This window comes from Fusarium fujikuroi, chromosome FFUJ_chr08 (assembly GCF_900079805.1).
Source record: "Fusarium fujikuroi IMI 58289 draft genome, chromosome FFUJ_chr08".
NCBI lineage: Eukaryota > Fungi > Ascomycota > Sordariomycetes > Hypocreales > Nectriaceae > Fusarium > Fusarium fujikuroi.
In genome coordinates, this window is record NC_036629.1 from 910987 (window position 1) to 930015 (window position 19029).

Genomic DNA, 19029 nt, shown 5'->3' on the forward strand with positions numbered 1-19029 from the left:
CGTCACGATGTTGCAAAGGTTTGTGTCTGGCATGAAGATTGAGTATCTCGAGCTGAATATCAGGTATTCCACATCGAAACAAGTTATTCTAATGAGACATCACCCCAATATCACCAAGTTACCCCTCAGCTCTGAAGCTTTTTCGGAAAACCCGGTCTCAAAAAAGCCCACAACGTCATCATTACCTTTCGGCTGTACGCGTTTCAATCGGGAAATCGGCACATTAAATTTCGCGTGAATTCATGCAGTTCTCATTATTAAAACGAAGAATTATCAGGGAATTGCGTACGGATAACGGCATTCCAGAAACGGGTAATTCGGATCTAATGCGATGCGGTAATGCCCGCGTGTGGAGTTTGGCTTGTTAGTTTGCATCATCGAGATGCTGACGTAGAGAGAGTGTGTGAGCGAGTTCGATCCGGGTTTGGGTATACTATGGGGTATTTATATATAGATCGGGAGATCTCATGGGACCTTTCTTGGCATTTAGAATTCATTTACATGTTTACACTTGCTTCAGTGCAAGATAGCATCAGTGACAATGGTTCATCAACACGGAGATCATCATAAAATCCCCGCCAAGCACCGGATTCACAAGTAGGACCTACATTCTAAACCACAGCATCACCGTGTGCTAACAACTACAGACCTGGAGCATGGCTTCCCGCCGACCATCGCGTGCACAGAGAGTACATGCGCCGCGTCACAAAGCACGCCGATGAGAACCCTAAAGAGCTCACCCCCGTTCTCCAAGAGTTCAAGGACTTCATCGAGAAGACGCCCCGCGTGTACATGTACTTCATCCAGATGTTTGAGGAGATCCCCCAGAAACACCCTTATCAGAATGATCCTACTGGAACACCTCAGTTGAGAGACTATGAGCATATGCTGCAGGTGCTCAATCACATTTTTAGCACAGCGCCAGAGTGGACGGATGCGGCGGAGAGTGTGGGCATGGTAGGTGTGCCGCTTTGTGCCATCTTTGACTATCCTATGGGAACGCCTAGGTGAGTGTAATGAGATACGGGATTGAGAGGTTATTTCTGACGAGTGAGATAGTGGTTATGCCGCGTTTTTGGACCCTGATGTGAATCGGATGCTGAAGAAGGTTCTCAACCACTGGGGCAAGTTCCTCCTGGTATGTTGATCCACATGACTTATCGAGAGAGTCATACTGACGACAGATAGACGCCTGAATCTGCCAAGGTTCTTGGAGATCACAAACAAGGCTGGTTCGGCCCAGTAGGTCTGAATGACCTCGTCGAGGTCGCCAACAAGCCCAACAAAACGAACTTCAAGTTTGAGGAGGTCTTTGAGTGTGATCCATCAGCCAAATACTACGGCTTCAAGTCCTGGGATGGTAAGCCAAAAACCTCACCACCATGAACCATAGCTCACATTGGTAGACTTTTTCACTCGCAAGGTTCGCGACAGTGCCCGTCCCGTCGCTTCACCAGATGACGACCTCGTCATCGCCAACTGTTGCGAATCACGCGTCTACAACATCGAACGCGACGTGAAACTTCGCGATCGTTTCTTCGCCAAGGGCCAACCTTATTCTATCCTCGACATGCTGGCTCATGATCCTCTCGCTGAGAAATTCGCCGGCGGAACGATTTACCAAGCCTTCCTGTCCGCCCTCTCCTATCACCGCTGGCACACTCCCGTCTCTGGTAAGGTTGTGCGTGCCTTCGTCCAAGACGGTACGTATTTCAGCGAGCCTCTATTCGAAGGTGTAGGCGAACCTGGATCCACAGAGATCTCGTCAGCGGGATTATCGCAGAGTCAGGGATATCTGAGTGCGTTGGCGACGAGGGCTATTATTCTGATCGAGGCTGATGAGCCGGCAATTGGACTCATTGCGTTCGTTGGTATTGGTATGGATGAGGTTAGTACATGTGAGATTACCGTTAAGGAGGGACAGCACGTCAAGAAAGGACAGGAGACGGGAATGTTTCACTTTGGAGGCTCGACGCATTGTGTTATCTTCCGCAAGGGTGTCAAAGTCGAGGGATTCCCCGAAGTTGGTAGGGAGGAGAACGTGCCAGTCCGAAGCCAGCTGGCTGTTGTGAAGAAGTAAGATAGTTCCAGATACGTCGGGAGATAGTCAAAACAGAATGTATTACGCTTCATTTATGCTGTCATTATTTATTTCTTGGCATCGTCCTTCATACCAGCCTGAACCCAAGCCTTGGACGCACTAGCCTTAGCCTCAAGCTCTTCCTCACTCAGCTTGGCCAGCTCAAACGCTGTGTGGCGCGTAGGAACATGACGACCAGCCTCGAAACCAGGACGCTCGAGGAGCTTGTAGAGCCACTTCTCAAGGTGGGGAAACTCGGAGAGATCAACGCCAGCCCATTCTGTTGGGTGTTAGAGAACGGTGATGATGCAGGGGAGATGTGAGACTCACTTGCGCTGGAGACCCAGCCCCAGATGGAAATGTCCGCGATGGTGACTTTGTCGCCAACGATGTAGCCGGATTCTGTCTGGGCGAGATGAGTGTCGAGGGTGCGGTAGAGACGACGGGTCTCGTTGGTGTAGCGGTTGATGCCGTACTCAATCTTCTCAGGAGCGTAGCCTGCATATGTCAGTATAGTACCATGGAATGGATGAGTGAGAACATGCGCTTGAAGTGGTTGGCTTGACCCTGCATGGGACCGAGGCCACCCATCTGCCACATGAGCTGCGAGCTGTTAGCAATGATCTGACTGTACGTACGAATGCGAAAACTCACCCAGCTGGTCATCTCCCAATGCTCAGCAGACCCATGAGGGAACGAAAGCTTGTGATCCTTATCGTAGCGATCAACGAGGTACTGCAACATAGCACCACTCTCAAAAACGCGGATCTGCTTGCCGTCGAGAGTGTCAGTGAGAGCAGGGATGCGACCGTTGGGGTTGATCTTGAGGAACCACTCCTCCTTCTGCTCATTCTCGGTCATCTTGATGGGATACACCTGAGACTGTTAGTGGTACTCATAAGTGTGGAGAGTGAGAGATTGAATACCTTGTACTCGAGGTTCAGCTCCTCGAGCAGGATAGAGGGTTTGATGCCATTGGGCGTGTTGGTGGTGTAGAGGGTGATGTCGGTCTTGGTCTTTTGAGCCATTGTGAAGAGTTGTTTTCCCAATTGGGTGATGCGCGATGTCATTAATTGATAGTGTGTAGATACGAGGATTGAGCTTGGATGAGGGGAATGGCACTTTATATGATGATATGAGGTTACAAATACTACATCTGTAGAGCTACGGCATAGTGAGGGGTTCCCTTTTCTGGGGATTGGATGGATTATTCATTGTACAGCTGAATTTGGCTTGGTAATCCGACGTCGGTAGAGGTTGAACCCACATTGGACCAAGGCATAACGTCCCCCACCCAAAGACCGGCCACCCCCACAGACTGGTGTTGAACCGCTGATTGAATTGGTGCTTGATTGAGGTTATTTTTGCTATTCTGGCTAACTTGAAAAGCGGGGTAATTTAGTCACATAACCTTCTCTATAGGGAAATGAGGTTCCTTATCAGATAACGCACTGCCTCTTATCTTAGTGGGTTTAACATACCCCCCCAGATTTGCCAAATTTGGCTGATCTGAAGTTGCGTTTAATTAGAATGAAAACGAGTAGTCTTTGGAGGAAAACAAAGGTCCCTTCCTGAAAACGATACTCGTTTTAGGAAAATGAGAGTCGTTTTAAGAAAATGAGGTGTCCTTTCGTTATCATGTACTCGTAGCCGGTCATTCCACTTTGAGTCTTGGTCGGTAGGTTTCCCAGATGAATCTCCAGAATTTTGAAAATGAGGTTTGATGGTGATTCAGGCTGGCGGTGTCTGGCACTGGCAGCTCAGAGAATAATAACCATACTGTTGCCCCATGATTCATTGCCTTAGTAAGCAAATGCAGCTCGTAGAAATGAATCTTATCTCTTGTTGTGAATTTCCTTCTCTTCTTTTCTCTTCAAGCTTCACCACCATCAATCGGTATGTGATATCTGCGCGCGCGCTGCGCTTGCGCTTCGCCATTTTGCTTTCTTTGAAAGGAGCCTCGTTACTGACTTTTGAGCAGCATTTCCAGATATATATTCTCCCGTCGTCGCTTTTCTTCTCCGTGCTCCGTTCGCGATGCCTGACGATCCACGAAGGTTCGTCGGAGCTCTCCGACCCTCCCTCGTCCTCTGAGGAGGAGAGAGATGAAAACGCACCTCCGTAAGTATCAACGCAGTTCGTTTCATGGTTTCGAGGTGCTAAACATTTGATTTAGTCGTCGTCGCCGTGGTCCCTCGTCTCGCAAGCTCCGTAAGGCCCGCGAGAAGAAGCAGAAGGCTGCTGCTGCCGCAGCAAAACAAGTGAAGTTTTCGAGCTTTGTTTTCAGGTTACGACTTGCGAATTAGTGCTAGCGATGCTGTTGAGAGATTTCCGCCCTGCCTTCCTTGCTTGAACAGTGCGACCGGTGGTCGCAGCGATGGGATTTGTTATGCTGTTCCTGGGCAACGTCGCTACGAGCGTTGCGTTGAGGGTGGCTCCTGCAAGAAGATGTACGAGTCTTGTTTCCTGGTTTTGACTCTCGTTTTCCTAACTTATTTGTATAGTCCCAAGCCTGCCTTGCCTGTCGCTCTCTACTTTCTCGACTACTGCCGCGCCCACCCCGGTCCTACCAAGGACCTTGAAAAAGTAAGCTGGCGCTTTGTTTTCTACTTTTGAGACTCTTTCTGACTTAGGTGATTTTGTAGGACGAGCAGAAGATCAAGGAGAAGCGCCGCATTGCGGCTAAGGTTATCCTCGATGGTATCGCCGACAACACCTTTCCTGATAAGCACGACATTCGCCTTCGCGAGGCGGGGGTGAACTTGGGTTAAGCGTTTCGTTTTTGTGTTTCGGGGCTCGTTTTCGTCGCGGCGCTAGGCGCCGTAGGTATTGCCTTCGGGCATTTCATGAATTGAACGTCTTTTCGGGGAAATGCCTCTCATTTCCTTTCTTTGTGAACTTGTGAATTTTTGTAAAACTTGAGACAGTCTATTTCCTTCAAGGTAAATTTGTGACGTTGTGGTTACTCTGTCAGTCTTCTGTAAGAAGTGTCGTTTCCCGAAAATGAGTTTCGTTTCCCGAAAAGGACCTTCATTTTCCTAAGAGGACTCTTGTTTTCCTAAATTTTCAACTCCTCTAGGATTTCCTCAATCGTTCTTTCCGCAGTAACCTTTTCTCTCCTCATTCGGATTTTCTCTTCAATATTCACAAGTCCAAATTGCTTGCAGCTTTCCTTTTGTGAGTGGCCCTGGAGTGCTTTGGTCATCCCGTCTGCAATCAATTCTGAACTTTGTTTATACTGAAGAGATAGGGTCTTTTGTTTTAGTTGTTCGCGCAGCCAATGGTTGTGTACATCCACATGCTTCAGTTTCGTCTTTAATTTTTGTAGTGGATTCTTCAAGAGGCCGATCGTTTGTTTATTGTCACAAAACAGCTGGAGATCGATCTGTCGAGTTTTTGAGCAGAGGACGAGGTGCATTTGGTCAATTGGCAGCTCGAGTTGTAGTCCTTGGAGGAGCCTTTTCTGAAATAGACCTTCCTTTGCTGCTTGTGAGAGTGCCAATAGCTCCGCTTCAGTTGTTGATGTCGTTACAGTGTCTTGTTTATTGGCTCGCCATCCTATTAGACCTCCGAAGAGTTTCATTGCATAGCCTTGAGAGCTTTTGCGGTCTAGGGAATTGTCTGCAAAAGATGCGTCACTGTGAACGTCGAACCCCTCTCCGGGACCAAACTCCAATGCATAGAAACGAGTGTCGTTTAGGTAATTGAAAACTCGGTTCACCGCCTCCACATGTTTTTCGCTTGGGTTGGTCATAAAACGTGCCAGTCTTGATACTGCAAATGCGATGTCCGGCCGAGTAATTACACTGGCGTAGAGCAGTGACCCTATGGCCCTTCGATACCAGGCAGTTGTCTTGTAGCTGGCGGTGCCTTCATTAGGGAGGAGTTCTTCTTTTGACATTGGAGACGCGTTTGGCGTTTTTGAAGTGCTCTGTTCGCATATCTTTTCCACGTATGAGATTTGAGTTACCCAGATGTGCCTTGAGCTTCGATCTCGAATGATTTCCATTCCAAGGAACCATTGAAGCTCTTTTCCTCCAGTAAGTGTATACTTTCGTTGGAGTTGCTCAATAGCCTGAGAGGCACTCTTCTCATCTTCTCTCTTATATGCAAATACGTATGTCGTCTACGTAGAAGAACATAAGGATATTCTCCTTCCGATAGCAACATGGTTCATTTGGGACTTGATTCCAGCCTTGAGCCTCGAGGGTATCTCCGAGGTCCATTTGCCACAAAAGAGGTGCGATGCGCAGACCGTAAAGTGCTTTGTGTAGGAGCAGTATTCGATCCTGTTTCTCACCACTCCGGTAACCGGGTGGCAGCTTCATGAATACATTGCTTTGCAGTTTTGCATTTACAAACGCATTCACTGCATCGTACTGCAGGAGCTCTAGGTCATATTTTGCAGCAATTGCTATAAGCGTCCTGAATGACTTTCCAGCAAGGGTAGCAGCATATGTATCATCTGTGCTTGACTTATACTGTTGGTCTCCTCGAACTACAAGCCTTGCCTTGCATTTTCGCAGGTACCCATGTTTGTCAAACTTATATGTGAAGACCCACATACAGTCAAGTACTTGCGAGTCTCCAATTCGGGGATCAAGCCTCGAAATCTCTGACCATGATCGCATCTGCTTATGACTCTCCAGATGGTCCTTTTGCGCTTGTTTGAACTCCTCCTCGAACCGGTGACCGGTGAGACTTCCAAAAGAGCTTGGAGCCGGTGGCAGATTCCTCCGATGGAGTCTCTCCTTGTCTGGAACGAGGTTCATATGGCTCTTTTGCGCTTCCCATCTGGGCTTCAGTCTTCCGCGGATGTATCTGCTCCTCGTTGCCTTTGTTATCAGCTTTCCTTCTTGCTTTGCAATTGGTACAGCCATTGTTCCGGCGTTGAAGGCTTGATTGAGGATTTTCAGGTCCACGTCAAGTCCTTCTTTTCTTGCAGGTGACTGTATTCCAATTTGTGCTAAGAAGCTTGAAAATGGGCTTTCTGGAGGAGTAGGTAAGAGCTCGAATCGAGCTTGAGTGTACTTTGTACCATCGTCTTCTTGATCCTCTGTTGGCTCTGCCTCTTCTGTAGGCAAGTCGTCAATCAGATTTTCGAGAGTCGATTCTTGGCTTTCAAGCTCGTCTGGGCCCTGAACAGGTTCCAAGACCTGATCGATTTGCTCAGTGTTCATAAGTGATTGCAATCTCACTTGTAATTCTTCTAGGGTTTCTTCCCCGATCGTTTCTGTCACCTGTAACTCGTTAGCGCTGAAGAATTCTTCCTCATTAAAGATAGCATCTCTAGTGATATATATCTTATTAGTCAGGGGGTTCCAGATCCGAAAGATGTTTTGTGAGTTATATCCCACAAGGTATCCGATCCACGCTTTTGGGTTTGTTCTTGATTGTAGGCGTTTATCCTTCTGCTGAGCTGACTTTGTCATCGCAAAGGCTTTGCATCCAATCATTTTCATATGCCCAATACGAGGTTGGATGTAGTTTTGCGAGCTTTGAATCGCAGAAAAGAAGCTTTCGTACGGAGTCTTCCATTGAAGTCCTTGTTTTGGGGTTCGATTCAGGAGATAGACTGCGGTGCGCATAATTTCAGGCCATAGGCCAGAGGGTAATTTGCTGTCGATAATGAGTAACCGCACTTTTTCTTTCATACCCCCCCAGAACGCTCGCCAGAGCCGTTCTGTTGTTGTGTGCGTGGTGCACTTTCTTCCACTTGGATACCCTTGTTTTCGAGCCATGCGCGGGTCAATCCGCCTTTTCGCAGCTCGTTATCTGTTTCGATGATTCGTAGTTTGATGTTGTACATTGTTTCAAGCATCTGGGTAAAGTGTTTTAGCATTGACAGAAGGTTCTCATCATATCGATTGGTGAAATAATAGTCCCAACAGAGACCTGATTGACGATCTGTAATTATTCCGCATGACGAGTACTGGTGTAATCCTGGAGGATAGTCGTGAAAGTCAATTGAGACTCTCTCTCCTGGATTCGAGTTTCGTATCCGAGGTTCGCGTCTCTCTTGCCTCTTCATCTTTCCCAATCCGCATACGTCACATTCGATTGTAGACGGTCCCTTGATTCTCGCTCCTATGGTATGATTCACAAGGTGTTCAAGACTTCGAGGGCCTGGGTGTCCTAATCGGCGATGCCATGTCATGGCCCTTGCGTTGTTTGGCTTTTTCGCAGTCCATGAGTTGTATTGCAGGTGCCTAGTTGGAAACGCGGCTTGTTTCCCGGTTTTGGGAATGTAACTCATTACATATTGGTCGTGTTTAAGCATTAATTTGCATAGTGCCTGACCACCTATGTGTCTGATCACATCTGAGTTATTGCGCTGGTCCCACCAGTACCCAATTTGGCGTAACCTCCTCAGGGATATAAGGTTAGTGCCCATTTCTGGACAGTATGCAACGCCCTTCAAAACGAGCTTTTGAGGCTCATTTTCCAGGTTGCATACTTCTAGTTGTACTTCCCCATATCCTAGGATTGGTAGCCATCTTGACCCTGCAAAGACGCCATCCCCTGCTGTTGCGATCCCTAGTTTCTTGAACCTTTTGGCACTGTTGAAAAGATATGTATTGTAGTACCTGAGTCCAGTATGGCCGAGGTTTGTAACGGGTAATCGCTGCTCTTTATCATGAATGCAGCTGTCTTCTCTGAGATCACTGGCTGAAACCTCGATAGTCAATCCGACTTCTCTTTTGAGTCTTGTTTCTCCTGCTGGAGTTTCTCAAACAGTTCTCGAACTTCCTTCTTGTCCTCAAGCCGTTGTTCCCAGAGATCAAGCTGACGTTGTGATGTAGGGTATTTCTTTGGGGCCTTCTCAGGGAACGCCACCCAGCAAGATGTCGTGTTGGCGTTCTTGTGCTTCTTCTCGCATAATATACACAATTCTAACTCTATAGAAGCCCGAGGTCGTTTTGCTGATCCTTCTCTGCCTGGGCTTATCTTGGTTTCTCCCGTTGATGATCTGCTTCGCTTCCTTATTTCTGGGGAGGAGTCTTGAAACGTGGTTTTGAAGCTCCCTTTTGCCACCTGATTTCTAGGATTGCGATCGCTTCTCCTCTTCATTGATTGAATTTCCTGGCGAAATTGTGCAGAGAAAGTTAGCGGAAGGTAGGTGCCTGCTTCAATTGCATCCTTATTCTGTCCTTGTTCAATTCGCAAGAATATCCTAAATTGAACATCCAGATTCTGCTGTAGATCCTCAAACCATGTATTTGAGTGTTGTGCTTCTGCGACCCCTCTGAGCTTTGCAATTCTCATTGCCTTTTCCCATGAGGTAATCCAATCTTCCCAGTTGGTTCGACTGTTTGAAGCCAATTTTAGCAGCTCAAAATACTTGTTTTCGAGCTTGTTTTCTCCTTAGCGCATCGTCGATCCCACACGCAGCTTTCAGGTTCGTATAGAACATCGAAATATTGTCATGCTGTGTGGATTCGTTCATCGCAGGGGAGCATGTTTCGACGTAGTGTGGATTGATCTTTTCAATCATCCAATTAAGGACATTCCTGATTCCATCCGCTTGCTTATTATATCTATCAAGATCGCTCTTATATATTGCCATCGATGCCTTGTATGCCTCTTGATCCTCAGGCACAAGTTCGACGTACGATGTGGCTGGATCCGACGATCTGACTGTAGACTGAGAGGAATTCGTGGAGCGGGAACGAGCTTCGTTTTGCTCTCGCGCGAGGTAGTCGCTGAACTCAGGCCTCCTTGGCTCTGTGATCCTTTTGTCTATGAACTGAGCAGGGGTATTGAGCCTTCCCAGTTCGTAGACGCGTTCAGCGGAGACTTTCATAATGTATGATTGCTCAAAGGAGTCCCAGTCAGCGGGTCCATTTAGAAGGTATCCTTTTCCGGTCGATGGAGGCATGTTGGATAGATGTTATTGGTTTCTTTCGAAAGCGGTTCGTTTTGTCGATTAGCGACTCGTTATTGGTAGTTACAGCTGTACAGTTGTGTACGACTCTGAGACTCTTAATTGTTGAACCGCTGATTGAATTGGTGCTTGATTGAGGTTATTTTTGCTATTCTGGCTAACTTGAAAAGCGGGGTAATTTAGTCACATAACCTTCTCTATAGGGAAATGAGGTTCCTTATCAGATAACGCACTGCCTCTTATCTTAGTGGGTTTAACAACTGGCCACCTCATTCTTAACCCAGCTACCCAATTTATATATACTTTAAATAGTTATAACTCTATTAATTTAATTCTAATTAATTTTAAACTAATGCTAATTAATTTAGAATGCCTTCTTTTACTAAAAAAGATATAAATATTACACTTTAGATAGTTATAAATAATATATTAATAAATAAAGTAATTAAAGCTTATAATATTAACTGTTTTATGCTTTAAGGTTAGATTAAAGGAAATATAATACTAAAAGAAGCCTAAAAACCTTACTAAAAGCTCTTTAATACTTAAGAAAAAAGTCTTTAAGACTAAATTATTATTTAAGTTAATTTAAGATATCCTATATTATATTAGTAAGTTAAAGAGTTTATTAGTAAGATTACTATCTATAATAGCTTCCTAAAAGGTATTAAAAAGAACTAATTATAGGGCTTTTTAAAATAAAATCCTAATATTAAAATATTAAAAGGTAAAAAAATTAACTTTAATTAATATTATAGAGCTTTTTCTAAATTAATAAAGGCATTCTTTATATTTCTTATAATACTAATAATATACCTAATTAAGTAAGAAAATAGATATAATATTAATAAAGTTAAAATAATAAAAAGAATAGAAATAAATAATCTATTTTTTAATTATTAATTAAAGAAGTTAATACTTATTTATTAGCCTAGTTCTTATATTTAAATTATAATTCTTAAGTATATCTTAATAACCAGAAAGGTCTTAAAACTTATAGTTATTTTTAAGAGGAAAACAGTCTAATAATAATATTTCCTTAAGAATTTAAATTTCCTAAAAGACTAAAAATTTATATATAGTAATAAAGGCTAGATAAGTAATAAATTAATATTAATTTAATTAAAAAAAGTCTTTATTCTATTAATATAACTTAAGAAAAAGAATAAATCCTAACTTTTTATTCTTAATAGCTATAGAAGTTATATTATAGAAGATTTCCTCTAGAAATATTATAATAATAATATATATTTATTATTTCTTTTTACTTATATTTCCTATATCCTTTAGCTATTAAATATTATAGTTTTTAATTCTCTAAAGAGGGTATATTATTATCTTCTTTTAGATCTTACTTCTATCTTTAATAACAGTTATATTAGCAAGATTATATTTCTATATACTTATAATAAAGCTTAAAAAGAAACTATTATAAAGTCTAATATAATTACTGGCTTTAAAGCCACTAAACTGTAGCCTATAAACCTAATAAAGGTCTTAATAAACCTAATAGTTATAAAAATACCTTCTCTTACTATTATAGTAAATTTACTAGTAAAAGAGTAGGATTTAAGTCTCTTAAAGACTTTTTATTTATCTATATAGCTTTAGTAAGCTTTAAGCTAAATCCTAGCTTTTATAATATAAAATCTAACTATTAGGCTACTTTTTAAAAAGATTAATAGTTAATTAAACTGTTATAACTTTAATATTAAATAATAAAATAGAAAAATAAGTATTTTATAGTAAGAAAATAAAGAAAATTAATTAAAATAATATAAAAAAGTTATTTATAACCTAAATATAAAGTTTATAAAGATTCTAGCAATAAAGAAAGCTTATAAATAGATATAGAAAACTTTATAATTAAAAAGAATAGTAAATAAAATTAAGAAATTAAAACTTAAAGATCTTTATATTAATTTCTATATAAATATTTATTAATTAAAGTTTTATTTAATATAAAAAATATAGTATTATAATAATTTATTAATTAATTATAATATTAGGTTTTTAATGTTTTGGCTAAGGTAGCCAGTCTGTAGGGGTGGCCGGTCTTTGGGTGGGGGATATTATTGCGCGATTGTTACAACAGTCTTTGTAATCAGTCCGTCTCCGAATTCTCCATGGGGAAATGCTCCAGTTGTTGCTGTATCGATTGCTTTATTTATGATGTTGAAGGACTATCTCTCTTACTCTGATGATATGAGATTGCCTTAGCTGGCAAATCGTTATCAGCGTCGGCACTTTGAGTGAACTGTCAGGCCAGGCCCAGGGTCATTGATGTCATTGCTCTGAGCCCCAAGACTGCCCGTTAGGTCTCTCTTTTGATTGGCTGAGGAGGAAGACAACTTTTTCACGGAATTTTGTTCCTGAGCTGCTCACCAGATTAATTCCTCAACGGTACGCTGTGTTGCCACTAGCGCCAAAACTATAACGATATGTAACAGACTTTTAGAGCCATCATTGCTGTTTTGCAGTCTTCAGTGCAACCGTCGGGTTTTCGGTTCCCCAAGATGAATGCGTATCTGGACAACGGAATTGGTGCCGGATCCGGCCCCACTCTCGGCCCCGGACACCAAACGACCATCAAAACTTGGTGTAAGCGACAGAATGACCTAGCATACACGTCAAAGTATAAAAACAGACCTCCATAAAGTCGTTGATCCAAGCACAGGGACCGAAGCATAAGTTTCTTCTTCATGAGTTTGCTGACAGTGCCCAATCTAACAACGTTTGGACGGTTAGACTTTACAGCAGAATTTATATTCTGTTAATCCCAAGACTAGCTTTGATAATCGCAAAAAGCTTCAGCATTATAAAAATGGTTCTTTTTTTCTTAGCTGCTAATGATTCGCAGTTTGAGCCTAATTTAGCACAAAGGTGATACCAGTATCGGGCCAAGATGTTGATTATAAGTCTCTAGCAAGCCCGCCATAGTCCATACGTCGCCTTGTAAGCTAGCTATCTCAGTAGACCATTCACTGAAATTTGTCCGAATATTTCATCCTGAATAGAAAAACTTGATTGCCAGTTGTCGTTCTGCCCTTTTCGGAGAGTTTCATGCGATGAAGCTGAGATAATGCAGCAATGCAAAAGGATGGGCCCTGTTGAGATGGCTGAAGGCAAAGTCTGGGAAGGGTATTCGAGAAGCTGGCTCAGTCGCTATCAGCTGACAGCGGGCGACGGCTGTCGATAGTCCGCAACCAGCTCGAGTCATTACATGCTCTGAGCTCAGGTCAGTTACAGGTTCCTTCCTCTACACATGGCAAGAAAATTCGGGGAATCCACGGGATCAAGAAATAAGAAATAACGTAGTATACCTGTCTTCAGACACATGGGACAGTTCGCACAGCATATCACCGTGTTCAACTTGACGAAGAACCTCGTGTACGCTCGTGTTTTGGCGTAGCATATCAAGAATGACATCCGCTTCTTTGTGGTCTCGTAACCGTAGCAAGTCGACAAGCCTTTTATATTCCGTCTTTTCAGTGTGCAGATGCTCATAGCGTTGCCGTAACTCGTGATCTTTATTTACGGGCGCATAGTTGCAGTCTGACCCAGCGCGGATGCAGCCTTTACAGCTTGGTCGATTCCCACTGCACTATGAACGGTTAGATACCAGTTTGTACGCGGATCTGAGATACTAACCCTGATCTTTCGCTTTCGACAGGTTTCACAGGCAGTCGTGACGCCAACTCTGGGGTAGCGCGGGAGGACGACGCGGGGTATAGGGGCAGGGGAAAATTCGGTGGCAGGGAGGAGAGCACGTTGATGGCCTTGGCTCAAACCAGCCATTGACTCAACTATCGGGAGTCGTAGTTCGAGGAAGATTAATGTTTTCTACCCTAAAAGGTATCTGTTCCGGAGAATATTGGGGAAACTACATCAAGTCAAACAAATACCCGGCTCGGTGGATGTGAGGTATATCAACACAATCTGACAACTTCCCCTTCCGACCGCAGGGACTTATGTGAGACCTCAAACCCCATAATTGGCCACTTACTCGCTCCGTCATCATTTCAACATCTCCGAAACATGCCAACGACCGCATATCAACCCCAGTCTTTTCTCCGAAGAGTGCATGAAAGTCTTGCCCCTACAGCATGATCTTTAGAGTAACCAATAGTATAACCTTGGGCTTTGTCCCTCCGATAGAGATGATTGGGCCATTCGCTAGTCAAACTGTAAAATGATCGTCATAATAGCCGCATATCCTAAAAATGTGGGAGGGATCCGACATAATGACCATAAAACGGATTATCTTGATATTACCAGGGGTTATACACTTTAGATAGTGGGACGAACGAGTCAAGATGATATATTATTGGTGCAGAGAGCTTTCGGGAGAGGGCCGCTAGTGGTATACGGCACACCATGTTGACTGACCGCGGCTGTCAAATGGGACTCCAAGGCAAATGGTACGCGCAACATCACCCTGAGAAATAAAAGTGAAATACGACAAGTTGCTCTTTGCTCCTTTGAGTGCGGCACGACCACACTTTTGACCGTTTGTGTTGCGTTGAGCTCCATTTCAGCTCAACAGTTATGCACCGTACAGCCCGTTACTGTACCGCCCCCTGTCAGAATGATGAGAGATGCAGAGGTACCCAGATTCTGTATGGTGGTTAAAAGCTATAAAAAAACGATTAAGAGTTGCCAAGCTCGCCCTTAGTCTTGATGTTGAGCATGGAGTGAGCACCACAGGGAAGACAGTTTCCAGCCGATGAGTCCCCTGTAAGATGCGTACACAAATGATATATCTAGAAGCCTTCAAAAGAAAGGCATTATTGCATATTAAGTCTGTCTACTTGCATATTTATCCACCTCAATTATTACGTGTTTTATGTAACTTAACATGTCATCTTCTGCTGTGAAGATCGCCTTTCTATTCTCATCCTGCATTTAAATTTCAAGCCATGTATACCACACTTTATACAGCTTTGATCTCTGATTTGGAAATTACGTCAAGTATCCAATTCGAAGCTATACTCCCAACAACTCGAATTGAGCAACTGATATATCCTTCTGGCATGACCACAGATGCATTGATTGTATCAATCGAAGACAAAGAACTACGTTTCCACCCGCCCCATGTCAGGTACATCAAAGCAGTCACTGAAGATGGTAAAATCTTGTCATTTGAACGTTGGTATACATGGGATCATGACAAGGCCTTTGATGCTTGGTGGGCGACTTTCGCCTTTAATCCACCCGAAGAGCTTTCGTCTCAAGACATGAATGTTGACGCGACCAAAGCCTTCTATGAAGGAATTGACAAATTGAAGAAGAGAAAAGTTAGGGATAAAGCATGTCTGTGTTCGTCAAATTTAGCACCAACTCAGAAAAGATGTCCAGCCATCAATGCCACACAGATCTTTCCCTCGTAGCCACTCACCCAAATTATCAAAGCTCTGGAGCTGGCTCACAACATGTTAAATGGGGAAAGGAGTATGCCATAGAGCAAAGATTTGATATATATGCCGTATCTACACCTGAATCCTTGAGTTGGTATGAGAAATTTGGCTTTCGAAGTATCGACGACTTCTCTATCGACATGACACTGATGGGTGGAACGCGAGAAGACGGTACCTTAGGCATATACACTGCCACGTTGATGAAGCTCACTGTATCGAAGTAAGGGCGGCTTGAGATGGATGGCTTGGGGAGTGTGATTCAAAGGCTCACTGCATTTTCAATCATGTGGGGAGAGCTGATAAACGGTCAGCAGTGACTGTTCAATGAATCCTGAACAATTTCAAACAAAGACCTATGGTGTCTATCGATAAACCTGTCGTACAAGGGAGTCTAGCTCATCGTCATATTTGGCTTGAAACGACTCGTCTTTCAACACTTTCCTCGCTTCATTGAGGCTCTGTGACCGCTTTACCTCCCCTTTCGTCTCCAAAGTCTGGTTGCCATCGCGATATGCAATTCGCAACAATACTTGACCAAGCTTGAGAAGGGTTCTTGGCCATAACTCAGGGTCATCACGATACTCGGAAAATGTTTCCTCTGCCTCAGTCAGCTGTTCCTGCACATAATCCAACTGAGCGAGCTCGAAGGCAAGGCTTCCAGCTTTATACAAGGATAGACCCGTTGTGTAATGGCTGTTGCCGCCAAAGAGTTTCTGACGGCGCTCGAGACATTCCTTGTGGATTCAGAAGCCTTCATCGCGAGCCCCTAGCGCCCATTGAATATTGCCATAGTACCATCACTCTCAGTCCTCTGGGCTAACGATCTGACGCAGATCTATCGAAGAGCATCCCAAGGTTGTCAGTCTCAGTAATTCAGTGCAAAGATTGTATCGTCGAGAGAGAAAACGTGGTGGCAATTCTGCATTTTATATCAACACATTCATATGAGTCTCCAGGTAGATACCTACATGCTTGCCTTGGTGACATTATTTCACCCCCTCCCCAATCTTAATTTCATCATCAATTCCTGCTTTCTAAAGCCCAAGGCCCTCCATGGGACCATTTACATCACTTCTGGTATGGCCATAGTACTCGCTATGCTAACATCGAACCTCATACAGGCTGTGGCTTTGACGTTCATCTGGGTAAGCGGCTTGTGGAAAACAAGCCCTACAACAAGGGCAATCAGGCTTGAGGAAGCAACCATTGCGTAACTTCTAGCGGGACTAGAACAAGGAAATTTCACAGTCACTGAACTTGTGGAGGTAACCTGCCATCGTTTCCTGTTCTTTTAGGCAAGACCAACCCGCAGAATGGGCGAATTATAGATCTCCAGGGCGTGCTTCTGGAGGTTGATCAGGTGTCGGAGGCCAGTGCCTGGCGCCTTATCATCAAGACCAGGATCCTTCAGGTTCTTCCTCAGGAAACGCTATCGCTGCGTGCCTAGGCCTGGCAGCAGCAGCTCTAGGTACAGAGGTCAAGACCAGTCTTCATTGTATCCGCAAGCAACCATCTAAACTAAAAATGGCAGACATCAGGAGCCCTGAACTCCCCTGCCCAGAAGTCCGCTGTCATTAGCATCAAGCCCACAGTTGGGCTTCCTTCCCGGCATGGGGCCCATCTTGTCAGCGAATGGCAAGACACTGTTGGTGTCCTCGCTCGAACCGTTCAAGACGCAGCAACTGTACTCATAGCGATTGCCGGTATGTGATAGATGACTTTCGATACTCTAATGATCACGCTCTAGAACGCTTAGGCACCGATCCCAATGATCCCTTTACTATCTCTGATCCTCGGGATGACTCGAATACGAGAAAACTTGGACAGGATACAAATTTTGCTCATGCCTGCACAAAGAGTGGTCTTGAAGGCAAGGGAATTGCTGCATGTAGTCCAAGAGTAAACCTTTTGGGCTGAGAACTAACAGCGGATTTAGATTCCGCGCCATCTCTTTCCCAATGATGAGGTTGTGGTCACTGCTCTCGATAAGGCTCTCCCGATAATGAGAGCCCAGGGAGATACCATTGTTGATAATGTCCGCTTTTCGGAGTTCAACAGTAATTACACCTCCTCAGAAGATATAGACTGGACCTTTGGATTGCGAGTTTCCATTCACGAAAGTATGTTTGCATTCCATCTTTGATGATACCCAGAACTGATGTTATCACAATATATGAGAAAGTCACTTTCATGCTACGAGAGCAACCCAAAGTCTCTTCACACACTTGAAGATGTGATTAAATACACTCTAGAGAATCCAGAAGAACGGCCTGACGACTGGGGAATGGATGAGTGGCTAAAATGCGAGGAACTGGACCTGAAGTAAGTGCCAGACTCCCCAGAGTTTGCAGGCTCGATAGTACTGCGAAACAACATTGGGAAGCAGGTTGCCTAGCTTCTGGATCGCACAGAGTTCAATCTTATTTTAGCTCCCTCGATTGATACAAGTGCTAGTGTTGGAGGTTGCCCTACGATCGGCGTTCCTCTGGGGTACTATCCAAAGGACCACCCCATTGCACATCGCAAGTCTAGCGGACTTGCGACGACTGGGCCAAATGTTCCGTGAGTATTCTTCTCAGATTAACTTCTTGTAGAAAGTCGCTGATTCTGGTAAGCTCTGGTGGATTATTTATCGGTCGTCGATGGGCGGACTCAAACCTCATCGCAGCTGCTCATGCTTTTGAGCAGGCTTGTTTGATTCGAGACCAGGTCCCTCCAATTGTCTCGTCTGACATCCAGTTGCCGCTTCACAAAGCAGAGAAAATCGGGGAATCCCTCTGATTGACCGGGAGCGGGCAGCCAGTCTGACCGAGTTTAAATACCAGGAAAACGTGAAATTTGACTGTATTAGGCCTAGAACTAAAAGAGTGCCTCATTATTTGATAACAAGGGATTTATGTAATTACTTTACACGCTTTCATAGCACCACCTTTAGCTCTCCCGCATGCTTTGTTGTCACTTGCTCTTGTGGTATAAACTAAAGGCATTCCCCAAACTGCCCAGACTCCAACTCTCATTGTCAAACGTCGAAACTCTGTCACATGTCACCCAAATCAACGCACTAGCCCTAACTTCTCCATGGCTATCAAGTCGACTGTGAACTATCTCGCGCCGATGGCCCTGTGGGAAGATACCAAGCCGTATGAGATAACGGGTAATGTCTCTGCTGACGTGCCGAGGACCAATTTCAGGGTTGAACCACACGCGGTTGAGATCCAAGATGCCAGGGCCCTGCCATCAAAAACCTCGTTGAGCACCCATGGCTGATTGAGCATAGTGGTTTATTGTGGATATCTTTCCATTGCGTGTATGGGGCTCCGTAGTCTCTTGTCCTACAATCCTGGAATGAAGGTTCGTGTAGAAATGAATCGGCTTGCCTATTGCTGACCAGATGTAGAAATAGCGACAGGTCCATGAACAGGCCCGTTTCGGACTCTTAAAGTGCTTCTTGAATGCTGGCCATGGTTTTGCAACCATTCAACACGACATAGAAGAACCCAAACCCGTCAAGATAGTAATATCGAAGGAGAATATTGAAACAGTCGGTCGGTTTGCATTGGGTGCTTTGATTCATGAATTACATGTTGCACATGCAAATACCAGACTGGAGGGTGACAGCGTGTCTCTAGTCGAGTACCCAGAAACTA

The 19029-nt window shown here is 44.2% G+C and overlaps 7 protein-coding genes; 4 read left to right on the forward strand and 3 right to left on the reverse strand.

The window, feature by feature from the left end:
- Window positions 1-541: 541 nt before the first annotated feature.
- On the forward strand, window positions 542-2080 carry FFUJ_13729 (related to phosphatidylserine decarboxylase 2; the record flags this gene model as incomplete). XM_023581678.1 has 5 exons in its annotated part: window positions 542-597; window positions 648-1007; window positions 1060-1138; window positions 1189-1360; window positions 1407-2080. The coding sequence occupies 5 exons, from the start codon at window positions 542-544 to the stop codon at window positions 2078-2080; spliced, it is 1341 nt and encodes a 446-aa protein (XP_023434340.1).
- Window positions 2081-2148: 68 nt separating this feature from the next.
- Window positions 2149-3108, reverse strand: FFUJ_13728 (related to URE2-nitrogen catabolite repression regulator; the record flags this gene model as incomplete). XM_023581679.1 has 5 exons in its annotated part: window positions 2149-2360; window positions 2411-2578; window positions 2647-2683; window positions 2735-2956; window positions 3007-3108. The coding sequence occupies 5 exons, from the start codon at window positions 3106-3108 to the stop codon at window positions 2149-2151; spliced, it is 741 nt and encodes a 246-aa protein (XP_023434341.1).
- Window positions 3109-3908: 800 nt separating this feature from the next.
- FFUJ_13727 (uncharacterized protein) lies at window positions 3909-4851 on the forward strand (the record flags this gene model as incomplete). XM_023581680.1 has 5 exons in its annotated part: window positions 3909-4201; window positions 4257-4367; window positions 4438-4530; window positions 4585-4666; window positions 4726-4851. The coding sequence occupies 5 exons, from the start codon at window positions 3909-3911 to the stop codon at window positions 4849-4851; spliced, it is 705 nt and encodes a 234-aa protein (XP_023435202.1).
- Window positions 4852-6183: 1332 nt separating this feature from the next.
- FFUJ_13726 (related to retrotransposon HobS hobase) lies at window positions 6184-7260 on the reverse strand (the record flags this gene model as incomplete). The annotated part of the gene is made up of 1 exon (XM_023581681.1): window positions 6184-7260. One exon carries the CDS (start codon window positions 7258-7260, stop codon window positions 6184-6186), a length of 1077 nt encoding a protein of 358 aa, XP_023434342.1.
- A 1504-nt stretch (window positions 7261-8764) lies between these two features.
- FFUJ_13725 (uncharacterized protein) lies at window positions 8765-9959 on the reverse strand (the record flags this gene model as incomplete). XM_023581682.1 has 2 exons in its annotated part: window positions 8765-9389; window positions 9469-9959. 2 exons carry the CDS (start codon window positions 9957-9959, stop codon window positions 8765-8767), a joined length of 1116 nt encoding a protein of 371 aa, XP_023435150.1.
- A 4925-nt stretch (window positions 9960-14884) lies between these two features.
- Window positions 14885-15606, forward strand: FFUJ_12115 (uncharacterized protein; the record flags this gene model as incomplete). XM_023581683.1 has 2 exons in its annotated part: window positions 14885-15278; window positions 15356-15606. 2 exons carry the CDS (start codon window positions 14885-14887, stop codon window positions 15604-15606), a joined length of 645 nt encoding a protein of 214 aa, XP_023434343.1.
- An 873-nt stretch (window positions 15607-16479) lies between these two features.
- FFUJ_12116 (related to amidases) lies at window positions 16480-18163 on the forward strand (the record flags this gene model as incomplete). XM_023581685.1 has 7 exons in its annotated part: window positions 16480-16527; window positions 16914-17085; window positions 17139-17281; window positions 17319-17502; window positions 17635-17704; window positions 17837-17944; window positions 17998-18163. The coding sequence occupies 7 exons, from the start codon at window positions 16480-16482 to the stop codon at window positions 18161-18163; spliced, it is 891 nt and encodes a 296-aa protein (XP_023434344.1).
- Between the last annotated feature and the right edge of the window lie 866 nt (window positions 18164-19029).